Here is a 17,420-nt window from a genome sequence, read left to right as displayed (position 1 = left end):
CCCATTTCTGTTGTGCAGTTGGTCTCTCATATTTGGAATTCCCTTCCTTCTCACTTCCATCTCTTAGAATCCCTAGCTTCCTTCAAAGCAATGGTCAAGTGCCATCTCCTTCAAGAGGCCTTTCCTCAATTGCTACTGCTTTCTTTCTCTTGGAATTACTTTGTATAATTTTGCATATATGTTATATTTACATATCTATATAAATGGTGTATCCCTCCTCTCCAACTCCCAGTAGAAAATCAACTCCTTGAATGTAGGTACTAGTTTTTATTTTCATTTTGTATACCTAGTGTCTGGTGCATAATAGACACTTTTTAAAAGTCGTTTATTTAATTAAGTTGAATCAGATCATAGATTGTCTTTCCCTTATATGTTCTAGAATGATTTCCTCTGGAGGACAATACTACAGTCTTGGCAGAACTGAAGGTCTTTTCCTGAAGTTTAAAATATCCCTTGCTATTATCTGGTTTCACATGGTTCTAGTTACATCCCAGCAAGGTAAGGTATCCTTTTTTTTGCATATCCTTTAACACACCAAAACAGAAAGTTCCAAAGAAGAAAAAAATCAATATAGAATTCATTTTTGGAGAACACATTTCAAATAATTTTAAGAAATAAGTCAAACATGGTAAATATGGAAATATGTTTTATATGACTTCAATATATAATGGCTATCATATTTCTTGCCTTCTCAGTGGGATGGGGAAGGGGCAAGAGGAAGAGAATTCCAAACTGAAAACAAAAAAAAATTTTTAAAAAGAATAAATTGAAAATGGAAATTGAAGAAGGCAAAGTTCTCCTAGGAGATCAGATATGCAAAAAAGCTTTGAAAACCATGAAGTGTCATGCAGTTGTACATGATTATTATTATGAATTATGTATTATTAAAAGAAACAATATTTAAAATACAAAACTTTCCTTGGCTACCGATGAGAAACCATATCAGATAAATCAGAAAACTCTCTGATTGTCAATCACTCTACCTAAATAAATGAAAAACTACCCAGTGAGAGAAGCCAAGATTTCAGTACCAGAGAACACAACTTATAGGACCTATTGTGTGACACTCTTATGGCTGGTAGCCACACAGCTTGCTCTCATCATCTCATTCATTTTGTATGTGGCCAGCATATACAAATGTGAAGAAGAGTAAGACACAATCCCAGCCTTCAAAGACTTTAAAATCTAGCTGGGGAGGTAAGATTCATACACATGAACAATCAGAAAATTACACAAAATAGTAGATAATTAACTTCCGAATTGTATATGCAGTAAATGCTGTAATCAAGGGCTCATTGGTGGGTTTGGCTGCATCTAGGAAAGCTAGAGAGTACTGCTAACAGTTCATCCCAAGTTGTAATAATTGTCTCTTGTTTTTAGAAAGATCTAAGTACAAGAACTAAATATTTTCTCTTAGAAAGGACACCAAAACAAGATATTCCTTTAGGGTTCAACAATAGGAATGGCTATGAACTCCTCTATGATGAATGCCATCAGTCTCATTAGTTAGAAATTACCCTTTGCTGGATGAGAGAGGCAGCCTGGTGCAAAGGGTTTTAAATCAGAGGACGTAGGTTCAGATCTGTTACTTATTATTTGTATTACCTTGGGAAAGTGATTTTCCTTCCTCTGTGCCTCAGTTTCTTCATCTGTAAAATGGGAGAGCTGAACTTGATGGATCTCTTCCAGGTTCTAAGTAAATGATTGTATTTCTACAGTTCTCTTATATTTCTCTTGTGTTTCCAGTTCTCTTCCAGATCTAAGTAAATGATTATATTTCTACAAGATACTACCACAGTAGTTTTACTGATAGGCCCCTAGGTGGCACAGTTCCAATATAGCCTCAGATATTTATTGGCCAAGTGACCCTGGGCGAGTCGCTTAACTGCTATCTGCCTCAGTTTCCTTAACTGTAAAAGGGGGTAACTATTTTACCAGAGTTGTTGTGAGGATTAGTAAAGCGTTTAGCACAGTGCCTGGCACTTTGCTGTTGAGTCATTTCAAGTCATATCTGATTCTTCATGACCCTATTGGAGTTTTCTTGGCAAAAAAAGATACTGGAGTGGTTTGCCATTTATTTCTATAGCTCATTTTACAGATGAAGAATTGAGGCAAACAGTGACTTGCCCAAGGTTACACCAACTAAGAAATGTCTGAGGCCAAATTTGAACCGACAGAGATAAGTCTTCCTGACTGCCAGCACAGCACTCTATCCACTGTATACCTAGCTACCCCCTGGCACATTGTAGGTGTTAAATAAAAGCTGATTTCCTTCTTTCCTTCAAGAGATTATTCAGTGTTTCTTTGAAGCAAAGGAAGGTAGTACTAACAAATTCTTGGTAGATCAGCAACCTTCACAACTTGTTATTCTGCTATTTGGTGAAGTCCTGATGACTAGCCTTGTGGGGCTATAAGATTCAACTACAGTGGCTACTTACCGCTCTTGGGGTGGGCTCATGTCATTTTTGCATTTGAAGGAGAACTTCCTAATAAGTATGATTCTTCTAGAAATATGAAATGACATCATGGCAGAAGATGGCTAATAATTCTGTCCTTGCAGGAGTTTTCCATTTGGAAACAATTATGGCTTTGAACTACTTTGGTGATCACATTCACTATAATCTCTAAGTTTATTATCTCCTAAGCCAAAACTAGGTCTTTTTCTGCTGTATTCACTTCCAGAGATACAATCTCACTTTTCTCTCAAGTCTCTGCCTCCTGATCCTCTTTAAATCAGCCCAGCCACAGCTCACAGAACTGTGAACCCTTAAGACATTGGAGTGGCCCCTACTTCTAATAGAGTAGTATATAAACTGCCCAACTTTGTCACTATAGTTTATAGGCTACTAAAGGAGAAAGAATATGTTCACAGTTAAGTATAAAAGAGGGTAGAATGAGATAGAGGCAAATATTCTGAGAGAACTGAGAAAGAAGAGATCGATTTTACCTGAAGGGATAAGAAGAGACTTTATGAATGAGGTGGTGCCAGAGCAGGCCATTGAAAGAAGAGGGTGATTTCAACTGGCAAGATAAGGAGGGAGAGAGGGGGCAGGCTTGTGAGAGCCAGTAGGACAAGAGTAGGGAACCACTATTGGGCTAATTTGGTCAAAATGTCTAAAGACCGCTGTGTGAAATAAGCTAAGGCTAGATTGTGGAGGGCCTTAAATGTTAGGCTAAGAAATTCATGTTTTGCCCTGGAGGCACTAAAGGTTTTCAAGCAGGAGAATGAAATGATTATCTTATTTTACCAGTTCTAGGAAAGATGGCTAGAGTATAGATATTCTTCCAAGGCAGCAACACCAGCTCTGTGAGAGGTGATGAGTTAGAGTGAGTGGGGAGAAGGGGACCTTTGTGAGTGTGAAGAAAGGGACAGATGCATGCAGATCATGGATGTGGAATAAGCAAGACTTGGCAAGTGATTAGATGTCAGTAGTTGGGAGGGAAGGGAAAGGTGAAAGAGTTGAATGACTTAGAAGTTAACTGGGAAGATGGTGGTACACACTGAGGTAGGGTGAATATAAACACAATGAAAAATATTAACATTTAATAACTCCCCTGTCTCTACAAATTTTCCTGTTTCTAACAAGTGTTTGTGAAAATAACATATGCATTGAGAACATCCATGCATGGTACAGATTTGAGAAGACAATCTTACAATAGAGTACCATTTCATTCCATAGAGCAAAATACTTCCTCCATCAATAGGTTGTCTGCTGCACCTACTTTAAAATCATGCAATATCCCTTAAAAGGGCCACAACAGAAATCTCTTCATGGTTCTCAAGGGTAGCATCGAACAGGTCGGGGTGGGGGAGAGAAGAGGATATATACTTGCCAAAGGTGTTTGCCACTGTCCAAAATAAAATCCAAGTGGAAGAGGAATTCTATATAGAAGATGATGGCTTCAACATGCTACTGTTTGCAGATGATATTGTTCTGACTATATCAAACCTCAGCACATTGCTGAGCCTCCACAGTCACTAAAGAGTATAACCTAATATATGAGGAAAAGAATGAATGAAAGTATCTTTTGACCAGACTGTGATATGTAAGTGGAAGTATAGTTCATAAATTTGGTTTATCAGTACATGTATCTTGGAAAGTCACTGCATATGGGCATTGATATTATCCCAGAAATGAATGATCTGAGAACATGCTGGTTAGATTTTTGGAAATTGTTCAGTGCCTCCAACCATCTCAAGCTTCTTCCTGAAATAAAGGCCTGTCTTTTTTCAGAGATGCTAGACAGCTACAGATCGCACAATACTATAGTCTCCAGAGAATTCAAGTTTCAGTTCTCCAAAAGGGAAATAATAAAGATAATTAGACTGAAGCATATTACCAATGGAGAATTGCTTACCAAAAGTTGTGTTACAGATCTCATCAAAGAGGTGTGTGGTTGGAATAGGAAATGGATGGTCACATAGCAATAGTGAGGGATAACAGATTGGACAACCTGTGTGTTTGATATCTGCATAATGCTAAGAGTTCTCAGAGGAGGGGCCAGCACATTAGGTTGACTCCCTTTATGAAAAATTTACTGGAGGTTATGAACAAGAGTCACAGAAGATGAGAAGGTGGGCTGCAACTTGCATCGTTTCAGGGAGCACCTGTCTTAATGAAATTATGGTAAATTCCTGCTACATACAATGCACTCTGCTGGACCCTGGGGGGGAAAAACAAGCTAAACACAAACCTTGCCCTCAGAAAGCTTAATGTCTTTTAAGAGGATGATATATAAATAAATTTGATGCAAGTTAATCTATAATAAGTACAGAAATGAGATTAAACGAGGATAAAAATTGGAGAGAGAAGTGTCACTTATGGTTAGGTTTAGGCAATGCTTCATGAGAAAGGTGACACCTGAACTAGGTCTTAAAGGAAGAGAATGATCTCAAGAGGCTATTCTAGACATGAAGAATGCATGGGGATGTGCATAAATGCCTGGTGGCAGGAGAAGGCAGGAAAGGATTAGGAAATAGATCAAAATCCATTTTGGCTGGAATTAAGAGTATGTGAACAGGATTAGTGTAAAATACAGCTGTAAAAGTTGGAAATTGGTAACCCCTGGAGGAACTTAAATGTCAACATAAAGAATTTATCTTTAATTCTGAAGCAAGAAATGATCATACCATTAGAAAAATTATTTTTGCAGCTGAATTAAGGACAAATTAATGAAAACAACTGACATTTATATGGCACTTTACATATGTAATTTCATTTAAGCCTCATAATAACTCTGCGAAATAAATAGAACAGATTGCCAAAATAATTTTCCTAAAGCATAGGTCTGACCATGCCAAAATAATTTTCCTAAAGCATAGGTCTGACCATGCTCAGTAAACTTTCCTGGCTCCCTACTACCTCTAGGATTAAATAAAGATCCTTTTTTTAAGCAATTAAAGCTATCCCAACATAAGTCCAATTTATCTTTCTATGCTAACTGCATGTTACTACCTTTCACACATTCTAAGGTCTAGCCAAACAGGCCAAACTCATCCCACACCCTTTTTCCTCCAAGTTAGCCAAACTCTCCACAAACCATGCCATTCCCAATTCTGTACCTTTAAACTAGCTGTCTCTGATACATGGACTGCATTTCTTCCTCCCCTCTACCTCTCAGAATCCCCAGTTTCCTTCAAAGCTCAGCTCCAGCACTACTTTCTACATGAAGCCTTTTCTGATCTATCCTGGATGCTAGGGCCTCCTTCCCAAAAAAATTGCCTTGCATTTATTTTGTCTATACTTCAATGTGTACCTCATGCACATGCCCTCTTTGAGGGCAGACATTATTTCATTCCTGTATTTGTATCCCTTGTGGCTAGCATATTTGCATATTGAATATGCAAATCTCATATCTATAACTCTGAGCCTAATTTTTTTAATACTTCCGCTTGAATCTCCCTTCATCTCAAGATCAGCCCATCTAAAGTTCATCACGTCACCTCTAAAACCAACTGTCCACCTGCCCATAAATATGTGTATATATACATATCTAAGTACATACACACATGCGTGTATGTTATATATGGATGTGTAAGTGTATGTATGTGTGTATAAAATATATGAGGTGTATGTATGTATATATGCCTTCAACCATGTGCTCTACTTTGTATCCTCCAGAGTCCTTCACACATCATTATTGTTCAGTCATTTCAATCATGTCAGACTCTTTGTGTCCTCATTTGGGGTTTTCTTGGCAGAGATACTGGAGTGGTTTGCCATTTCCTTCTCCAGCTCATTTTACAGGTGAGGAAGCTAAGGCAAAGAGAATTAAGTGACTTGCCCAGGGTCACACAGCTAGTAAGTGTCTGAGGTCACATTTGAACTCTGGTCTTCCTGATTTCAGGCCACATGCTCCACCTAACCTTAACACAATAGCTTTGCATGAAATGGTGCACAATTCCTACTCCATGCTAAGTGCCTAGTGAGAATGGACTCAATACTCTCCTAATCTCTGAATCCAATGGAATTTTTCTCCCTTCTTTTCCTCTGTGATCAACCAGCAGCATTTAAACTGCTTATCATCCCATCCTAGAAGCTGTCTTCCCATAATATGGCACTGTGGAAAGGAAGCTATGTGAATTCAGATCCTGGGTTTGACCCTCATTAACTCTTTAACCATGAATAAGTAACTGGAGCTCTCTGGGCCCAAGCTTCCCCAACTGCAGAATGAGAATAATAAAGCTTGCCATTACCTCATAGGGTTCTGAGGAATGTCCTCTGTACACTATAAAATCACTATGTAAACATGAATAAATATTTGTTAATTGATTGAATCAGTCAAAGGGACCAGTTTGGAAATAGTTGAAAACCATTTCCCAAGACACTCCTTGAGTCTAAAATTTGGAGTAGTACTCCAGTATATTTTTATTCCAATGTCTTTTCTTGACTTACATTGTTAACTCCTTTTTAATAAATTTTTCATTGGTATCTTTTTTTCTGTATCATCAAATTTTCCCACAGAATTCCTTTTCATTTTCCCCTCCCAAAGAGCCAACCCACATGAAACATAATATATTTTTGGAGATAAAAGGGAAAAAATTAGCAACAGTGAGACTGGAATAAAAGATCCCTAAGATTCCTTCTGGGTAGCTAGGTGGCACAGTGGATAGAGTGCCAGGCCTGGAGTTAGGAAGACTCATCTTCCTGAGTTCAAATCTGGCTTCAGCCACTTAATAGCTGTGTGACCCTGGGCAAACCCTGCTTGCCTCAGTTTCCTCACCTATAAAATGAGCTGGAGAAGGAAATGTCAAACCGCTCCAGTATCTTTGCCAAGGAAATCCTAAATGGGGGTCATGAAGAGTCAGACATAAATAAAAAGGACTAAAAGACAGGCTCTCCTGGGCCTAACTTATTTACAATTTAGTTTCAATTAGGAGATCACAATAAATTCATTAAATTCACATGCAAACTTTGGCCTGCATTGGTTCCTAGGCAGCTTTGAAAGGCCATTCATTGCAAGACTCTGATTCATTTAGTTAGACCTAATTTATGTTTGCTATATGACTCATTGATTAACTATTCAGCCTTCTTCTGTTAATGGTTCCTGTCGGATTATTGGAAGGTGGATAAACATTATCTTTTGTGAAGCACGTAGAATAAATAAAGCCATAATGGCCATTTATGTTCAGAATCACAGGCAAACCAACAACACTCTTTTTTTTGAAAGTTGACAGAAAGAGGTTCTTTCTAGAACTGTGTATATTACCCACTGCATGCCAAGCTGATAACTAACATTCATTTTATCAAGCACTGCATAAGCATTTATTAAGCTCCTACTAAGTGAGAGGCAGGTAGAAGGGTGGCTAGCGACCCAGCCTCAATGTCAGGAAGACTCTAGTTCAAGATCTATTCCTGACATCAAGTGGTTGTGTGAGCCTGGGCAAATTGCATAATTTCTCAGTGCCCCCAGGCAACTTTCTAAGACTATAAACTGAAGAGCAGATGCTGATATACATTGGTAAAGGAGTTTCCTCTTTGAGAGTCCCCAAAACCAATTAAATCACATGTCCTGTCAAAGAAAAAAAATGCTCTAGGCACTAGAGATTCAAAGACAAAAATGAAATACTGTCCAGTCCTTAGAGACTTTATATTGTGGGACATGGGAGGAGAAATACGATGTATATGCTTATAAGTGTATTTACATTTACATACATTATTTCACTGCAATAGTCCTGTAAGATAGGTACTCCAGGCGTGATTATTGCTATTATAAGGAAACTGACCCTCAGGGCAGTTCAGAGATTTGCTTAGGCTCACACAGCCCAATGCCCCAGTACACATGATCCCATTTGGGGTTTTCTTGGCAAAGATACTAAAGTGGTTTGCCATTTCCTTCTTCAGCTCATTTTACAGATGAGGAAACTGAGGCAAACAGGGTTAAGTGACTTGCCCAAGGTCACACAGCCAGTAAGTATCTGAGGCCAGAATTGAGCTCAGGAAGACAAGTTTTCCTGATTCCAAGCCTAGTGCTCTAAACCAGGGGTTCTTAAACTTTTTCCACTTGTGAGCCCTTCAGCACTTCGTAAACTGTGAGTTGTGACCCCATGTGGGAAGCACTGTGCCACCCAGCTGTTCAATGTGTCAGAGGCTAGATTTAAATCCAGGCATTTGTATCTCTAGGACTAGCCCTTTAGCCACTGAGGTACAGTGCCTCTAGCAAAGTCATGGCAGGTCTGGTGTGAGTCTGGGAAGACTTCTGCACATTGTGACCCAACTAAAATATTTTCCTTCATGCATAATGCTGCTTCCTTAAATGCTGGGTTGTAAAGATTTGGCAGGAAAAGCAGAAGAACTTTTTCCCCCAGCCTTATTGGAGGTTTAAAGAAAAAAAAAACTGGTGTTAGTAAAGGCTTGTACTTATGAGGGGTAAAATGGTGATTTGTACAAACTGCTCCCATAGATAAGGAGAACCTGTGAAATCATTTTGGAATGTCAGGGTGATACAGTTAAATAAGTAGTAGCAACAAAAAAGGAGTGAGATATTTGTAGACCAAAATGTGCTGGTTCCTGCATGTGCAGACTTGCATGAGCAGAAGGGGTTGGAGAGCATAAATAAAAAAGTATTTCTCTAATCTGAAGCTATGATGTCTGTAGGGGTCTTGGACCTCATGCTGTTAATGATCAAATTACTAAACCCACCAAAACCAAAACAATTTTCCTTCCTTCCTTCCTTCCTCCATCTATCTCCTCTTCTTTCTTCCTTCTTTCCTCCTTCCCTTCTTTCTTTCCTTTCTTCCTTCTTTCCTTCATTCTTTCTTTCCTTCCTTCTTTCCTTCTTTCCTTCCTTCCTTCCTTCCTTCCTTCCTTCCTTCCTTCCTTCCTTCCTTTCTTCCTTCCTTTCCTCCCTCCTTCCTTCCTTCTTCCATCTCTCTCCTCTTCTTTCTGCCTTCTTTCCTCCTTCCCTTCTTTCTTTCCTTTCTTCCTTCTTTCCTTCATTCTTTCTTTCTTCTTCCCTTCCTTCTATCTTTTCTCCCTCATTCCTTGTTTCATTCTTTTTCCTTCCTTCTTTTCTTCCTTCCTTCCACTTATCCTTCCTTCCTCCCTTCTTCTTCCCTCCCCCTTTTCTTCTTTCTTTCTCTTTCTATTTTTCATTCTTTCTTTCTTCCTTTCCTCCTTTCCTCTTTTGTTTTCCTTTTTCATCTCCATTGCCCTTGACCTCAAAATTCTTTTCATAGCCATTATCAATCCCTCTTGGGGGAAAGGGTGGGAGACAAAGAAAGATGTTACAATTGCTCTCCATTTCTTAACAGCACATAAATCTTGCCACCTCTTCATCCCCATGGTAGGGATTGAAAACCGCCTGACTGGCTGGTTAGTTCAGATTCCAATTATCCCTATGAAACTTTTTTTTCTAAGACCTATGAGTTACAACCATTTCAATTACAATTCCTTTATTTTTGGCACAAGCTTTGGAGGTCAGACCTATTCCCGGAAGCAATTTAAATGACTCTATTCAGGCCTCTCACCAAAGCTTCAAAGTGACTCATACATTCTGGGTTGGGTTTATACCCCAACAAAGGACTGGATAAAGATTAAGAGAGAGCTGAGGAATGCAGTTATTCAGCTGATTTATTTTTATTAATAATTAATTGACTGTTCCTCAGAAATGCTATGTTAAAGGTACTTAGACTCCTAAAATGAGGAAATAAAAGGAAGTAGATTGGTGATGCTCAAAATTAAAATAATCAGCTCATTTTAGAGTCAAAAGATCTTAGAGATTTTTTCATGGTGTTTAAGGATAATTATGTTATTCATTACACTGGTATTCTAATTTGACAGCTACACTTTTATCTGTTTTTCTCTGTCTAGTAATTTACCCTATAGGATATTGTTTTAGTACAAGTCATTATTAGGTTCCATTAATAAATATGTAGTGGCCAGAAGAGGACAGTGACAAACCTATTTTACTCTGCCCTGGTCAGGGTGTTCAGCATAGGCACCAGACTTTAAGAACTGACACTGACAAAATGGAACAAATCCAGAGAAAGACAGATATGGTCAGAGGGCTGGACTATATGACCTAGGAGGACCAGGTGAAGAAACTGCAGATGTTTATTTTGGAAAACCAAAGATTTAGGATAGCCATGAGGACTGTCAGGTTTCTAAAGAGCTAGGCCAGCTAGCTTTTGTAGTGAATAGAGTGCTGGGCCTGAAGTCAGGAAGACTGATCTTCCTGAGTTCAAATTTGGCCTCAAACACTTACTAGTCATGTGACCCTGGGCAAGTCACTTAACCCTGTTCACCTGAGTTTCCTCACCTGTAAAACGAGCTGTAGAAGGAAATGGCAAACCACTTCAGTATCTTTGCCAAGAAAACCCCAAAATAGGGTCACGAAGAGTCAGACAAGACTGAAACAAAACTGGAAAAGGGATTAAATTTCTGCTAGGCCTGGCAAGAGGCCGTGTTGTGTAGTGGATGGAGAGCCATCTTTGAAGCCAGGAAGACCTGAGTCCACATCCAACCTCTGACCCATACTGACTGTGTTACCATGGTCGAGTTAGTACCCTTTCAGTGCTCTAGGCTGCTGAGACTCTAAGGTGCTGCCCTACATTGACAGAGGGATTTTCTTTACCCTGGAGTTCCCCAAACCAATGAAATCATAGCTCCAGTCCAATCCCTACCCCTTTGACTTGAGAATACAGAGTTAGTAACGATGGGTAAAAGCTAAAAGGGATGAAAATTTTGGGCTTTGCTAAAACAAACATTTTCAAACAATCAAAGCCGTCCAAAAGTGGAATAAAAATCACTAACTCTTATACAGTGCTCACTCTGTGCCCAGCACTGTGCTATCTTAATTGATCATCACAACAACCTTAGGAAGTAGGTAGTGTTAATAGTTGATGAGGAAACTGAGGCAAACAGGAAGTAAATGGTTTGCCCAGGGTCACATAGCTAATAAGTGTCTAGGATTAGATTTGAACTCAGGTCTTCCTAATGCCAGGCCTAGCACTTAAATGACCTCCAAGGTCCCCTCCAACTCTAAGTCTATGATTCTTTTTTTACACGCATTCGAATACACAGTAAAATTTCCACATATCTGAGGTAATTGAGGTTAGACTAATTCAGGTTAGTTAAAAATCTCAGTTAAATTCTACTTTAAATTTAATGCTATTTTAATTTTTTCCCCAAAACTTAGCCTGTCTAATTAGGCTAAGTGTAAGCTAATGAATAAATGAGAATGATTTGTAGCTACCACTACTACTACCATCAACTGTGAAAACTGGGTTGTCTTCATTTTGGTATTTGGCTTTTAAAGCCCTTCACATCCTGGCCCCGGCTTACCCTTCCCGTTTTATTACACATTACTTCCCTTAGGGTCCAGACAAACCAGCCTTTTCTCTGTTCCTCACTCATGATCTCAATCTCCTATGCCTTTGTGCTGGCCACCCTCTATGCCTGGAATGTATTCTCCACTTCATCTAAACCCTCACTTTTGGGGCTCAAACCCTGCCTTTTACACAAAATCTTCCTCGATCCCCCAGCTGCTAATGCTCTCCTTCATTAAATGTGCATATCCATACATATATCTATCTATCTATGTACATCTATCTATCTATCTATATACATATATCTATCTATCTATATACATACATCTATCTATCTATGTTCATATATCTATCTATATACATCTATCTATATGCGTAAGTGTATATAAATATATATATATATAAATATATATATATATATATATATATATATATATATATATATATATATATATATATCTGTAGATTTCTCCCCCAGTAGAATATATGCTTGAGAGTAAGGCTTGTTTAATTTGTATCCTAGTGCCTAGCATAGCAGCACATAACAGGTGCTTAATAAATACCTTTTGATGAAATTGATTGCTCAATTACTTAATTAAAAGACTTCCACTTGCTTACAATATTAACTTACACTTTGAAAAATAACAGGTTGAGATTTAGAGTAAATAGAGTGTATACAGGGAGGAGATCACAAATTGAGCTGATTTGACCTGAGTATGGAACTAGGAGGAAAGACTTAACAAGGGAAAACTGCATCCTCCCATTCAAAACATCAGAAACTCTAAGTTAGTGGAGCACAAATTTGTTTGGTTTTTGGTTGGGGATTTGGTTTGAAGTTAGGATCTGAGATCTGAGAGTTGGGGCTTATAGTTTACAATCCATAGTACTGTGGTTCCCCATAACACTTCTCATTTTAATGCTTCCAGTGCATGTCTAATTTCCCTTCCTACACTGTTCCAGGAAAGTGAGGCTTACGTCTTATCCTTTCTTGTATCCGCCACAGCACATTATGCAAATCTAGAGACATCTCCATCCCAAATATTCAAATGGACTATTTGTGTCCAACCTGTGGTAGAGCCTTCCGAGCTTGTGTTGAACTGACCATCCACAGTAGAGTACATGGTATTTTGACCCCAACATTGTGAGGTCATTGGTCTTCTTCAACATGAAAAATGAACACAACAACAACTTGGCACACTGTAGATACTAAATAGAAATTAATTGAATGAATGAATGAATATAAAAACAGAATATATTTCATTTTAAAGCAGCTGGGTAATTCATTAACTAGGAAGAAATAAGTAAGGTATTTTGACCACAGAGCCAAATTAACAAAGCCAATTTCAATCACCCAGCAACAGAAACAAACCTAAGAATGAGAAGCAGACACTCTGGAGCAAGGGCTGATAAAATATTAAATACTCCAGTCCTCCTAAAACTCTCACAATCCTATTTTCAGTGACAGAATTAATGGGGTTCTATTTTGTTGTGGGCCAAATCATGTCTCTCATAATGTAATTGGGTCTGGTATACTTTCTGCTTGTAATTCAATTTTGAAACTTATTTGTTTAACTAAGAGATTGTGTCTGGATTGTGCACAATTATTGTCCTTTAGGAAGGGAACTTTTCATTTAGAATATTGCATCTCATGCCACAGTCATAAACATAAGTTTAAGAAATGGAAGGAACCCTGACTTTACTATTCATTTGACCACAAGCAAGTCAATTAGCCACTCTGGGCCCCTATTTCCTCTTTTTAAAATGGCTATGATAGTGCTTAGGCAACCAGGTGACTCAGTGAATGGAGTACTGGGCTGTAACTCAGGAAGACCTGATATACTTTTGTGGTGTTTACATGTTTTCAGTCGTGTCTGACTCTTCCTGACCCCAGCACGGGACTTTCTTGTCAAAGATACAAATGAGGAACTGAGACAAACAGAGTCAAGTGACTTGCCCGGGGTCACACAGAGAGTAAATGTCCAAGGCCGGACTTGAATTCAGGTCCTCCAGACTCCAGGCCTGGCACTCTATCCACTGTGCCATCTAGCTGCTCCAGACATACTTAGGGGAGAACATATCACTGGTCAGTCTCCTTATATGCCAAAGAAATTAAATTGTGATGTAATGTGATAGCATGATATAAAATTATAGGATGTAGGCTCATAGAATTAAAGCAGACAAGCTCTCATTTTACAAAAGAAGAAACTGAGACCAGAGAGGTTAAGTGATTTGCCTAAGATAGATAGCAGCAATATTGAAATTTGAACCTCCCGTATCTCCAATCCTAAATTAGTGGTCTTTTCCCTGATGGGTCTCAGAGACTAAATGCATAGAATAAAAAGGTCCAGCAAGTCCTCCTGCACTATAATATGATTCCAGGGAGAGATGGCACGTCTTTTCCAAGCACCACTCATCATCAGACACCCAGTAACGACTTTTTTTCCTCACAATTCTTGAAGACTATCTTCTAAAGCATGGAGGGAACCTAAGATCATGGGAAGCATGGATTGACAGCTGAAGCAGACTTGAGACATCTAGTCATATCTCTCCTTGCCCTGATGTATAGATGGGAAAATTGAAACCCAGAGCAGTAGAATAATTCATTCAAAGACATTGCTGTTGACTTGTTTCAGACTCTTCGTGGCCCCATTTGGGTTTTCTTGGCAAAGATACTGGAGTGATTTGCCATTTGCTTCTCCAGCTCATTTTACAAATGAGAAAACCAAGGCGAAAAGGGTTAAATGACTTGCTCAGGCTCATACGGCTAGTAAATGTCTTACTAGTTGGGTGACCCTGGTCAAGTCGTTTAATTTCTGTTTGCTTTAATCCACTGGAGAAGGAAATGGCAAATCATTCCAGTATCTTTGCCAAGAAAACCCTATGGGCAGCATTGGCATGCTATGGTCCATGGGGCCAGGAAGAGTTAGAAACAACTGAACAACAACAGATTGGGTGTGAGGGAATGATAAAGAGTGAGGAGTTGAGGGTCATGACCTAGGTCATGAACTTGGGCACCTGGGGAAATGATGATGCCCACGTTTGAATTCAGGTCTTCCTGACTCTTTTCATAAGGCTTTCTTTAGTTGAAGGCAATAAACAATAAATCAAAGCCTGATCTGTAGTGATTTCCGAGGTGTAGATACTCACACCAAAAATTTAGCAATTTGCTCTTGAGAGCCTATTCAAGCTGGCTCCAACACAGCCCTGGCTATACCTGTACTTCGGGAGAATCACTTTGGCAACTGTACAGGAGACAGATTGAAGTATGGAGAGAGAAGAGTCGGAGAGACCAATTAGAAGGCTATCTGAAAAATGAGGGGAGTGGCCCAGGTGGACTCTGGGGTCTTTGTCAGGAGCACATAATCCTCCAACGGTGATACAGCAGTGATTCATTATTACTGACTTACGAAGCTCTTTACAAATATTTCTCAGACCAGACAGCTCTCCCTTAACAGCACATTTCAACAAGGTGAGCCAGCACTCCCAATTCTTTCCCAACAGCTTTTCGAGGGGCAAGTCTTTTACATCAGTCTGAAAACACTTAATTTACATTTATGGGTAACTTCCCTTTGAGAATGCTGGCAAGAACTCCCTGTTCAATAGGTTTCCCCTAGGCAGAATTGCCAGTACAACGCCCCTAGCCAGGTTAAGGCCAGGAATATTTCTGCGTCTTCTCTCCTCTGCCTTTATTTGGGCAGGGGAGGAAGGAGGAGAGGGGAGAGAATAATGGGGAGGAGAAACATTCCTTTCTGAAGTAAAAGTTCCCAAAATCTAGATATATCCTTCTACCCAGTCCTTCACCCCACCTACTCCATTACTCTCCTACCCACCTCCAGTCCAGAAAATTGAGGAAATTACTCAGAATAGCTTTAAGGAAGCTTTGGCTAACAGATATCGCTCCCAAATTAGACCCCCAAGGCCCTTTGCAGGTAGACCATTGGCCCATAGGTCCCTTGCCTACTGCAGGGGACATCTCTGACCTGTGTTTTATGGTCCAAATCATGGCCAGAGAAGAAGGCACTTTAGCTTGGAACACTCTAGTCAATCAATAATCATTTATTAAGTATTTTCTATGTGCCAAGCCCTGCGCTAATCATTGGAGATACGGTAATCGTTCCGTCGTTTTTCAGTTGTGTCTGACTTTTCATGATCCCATTTGGGGTTTTCTTGGCAAAGATAATGTGGTTTGCCATTTCCTTCTCTGGCTCATTTCACAGATGAGGAACCTGAGGCAAACAGGGTTAAGTGAGCCCAGGGTCATGCAGCTAATAAATTCCTGTGGCTAGATTTGAACTCTTCTTCCCGACTCCAGACCCAGTACTCTATCCACTACACTCACATTTTCATAGGGGAGACAACATGAAAACAACCATGAACAAACAAGATACATACAGGATAAATTGGAAATAATTTCAAAGGGAAGGCACAGGGGACCAGGAAGGGCCACCTGCGGAAGGTGGAATTTTAGGTAACGTTTGAAGGAAACCGGGGAAGTCAGGAGATAAGAGACAAGGAAGAAAATGTTCAGCCATGGGAGACAGCCAGTAAAAAAGTACAGAATGAAGAGTCCTGCTCAAGAAACGGAAAGGAGGCCAATGTTACTGGATCCACTGAAAAGGAAGGAAGGGACCAGGTTTTAAAGGGCTTTAAAAGTCAAAAAAGAGGATTTTCTCTTTGGTTATGGAGGTAAGAGTGAGACACTAGCTTTCATTGAATAAAAGAGTAACATAGTCATTTTTGTGCTTTAGGAAGATCACTTCGATGTTTCAATAGAAGATGGACGTGTGGGGAGAAACTTGAGGCAAGGAGACCAATCAGGAGGATACTGAATAGTCTAGGCATTGACAGGACTGAGAGACAGAGCTAGGTGGTTCTGTGGATACAGCCCTGGACCTGGAGTCAGGAAGACTTGAGTTCAAATCTGACTTCAGGCATTTACTAGCTGGGCCAGTTACTTAACCTCTGTTTGTCTAGGAGGTAACTAGTTGGTTCAGTTGCTAGAGTGCTGGGCCTGGAGTCAGAATTCAAGGTCAAATCCTGCCTAAGACAACTAGTTGGGTGATCCTGGTCAAGTCGTTTAACTTCTATTTGCTTTAATCAACTGGAAAAGGAAATGGCAAACCATTCCAGTATCTTTGCCAAGAAAACGCCATGGGCAGTATTGGCATGCTATGGTCCGTGGGGCCAGGAAGAGTTAGAAACAACTGAAAAGCAACAACAGCAACAGATTAGGTGAGAGGGAGTGATAAAGAGTGAGGAGTTAGGCCACCTTCCCTAGCATTTCTTTCATTAGTTCCCTAGATATTCTAGACCTCTTGTTCTTCCGGATGAATTTTGTTATTATTTTATCCAGCTCTGTAAAATAATTTTTTGGTAGTTCCATTGGTATGGCACTGAATAAATAAATTAATTTAGGTAAAATTGTCATTTTTATTATATTAGCTCAGCCTAATGTATTGGGAATCAAGGTGGGCTCTTAGAACTTATTCAACCAAGTTCCCTTGAAGAGTTTGGCCTTTGTTTCCTTGATTAAATTAGGAGTCTTCGATGACCTCCTTGCTTCAAGGGGAAAGCCTAGTTTACATGGGTTTGAGTGACATGTTTGTGACATCAGAGGTTTTTAGAACACATGGGTTTAAGTCACATTTTT

General features: G+C 39.5%; 1 protein-coding gene across 1 annotated transcript in view; it reads left to right on the top strand.

Moving 5' to 3' along the window:
• The first annotated feature begins 380 nt into the window (after positions 1-380).
• ADGRG2 (adhesion G protein-coupled receptor G2) overlaps positions 381-17,420 on the top strand; it is a 106,582-nt gene continuing 89,542 nt past the window's right edge. The window contains 1 exon segment of the mRNA XM_036745032.1: positions 381-498. Within this exon segment, the coding sequence (XP_036600927.1) occupies positions 381-498 (118 nt within the window).

The sequence above is a fragment of the Trichosurus vulpecula genome, chromosome 2 (assembly GCF_011100635.1).
Source record: "Trichosurus vulpecula isolate mTriVul1 chromosome 2, mTriVul1.pri, whole genome shotgun sequence".
NCBI classification, from domain to species: domain Eukaryota; kingdom Metazoa; phylum Chordata; class Mammalia; order Diprotodontia; family Phalangeridae; genus Trichosurus; species Trichosurus vulpecula.
This window is presented reverse-complemented; position numbering and strand designations above follow the sequence as displayed.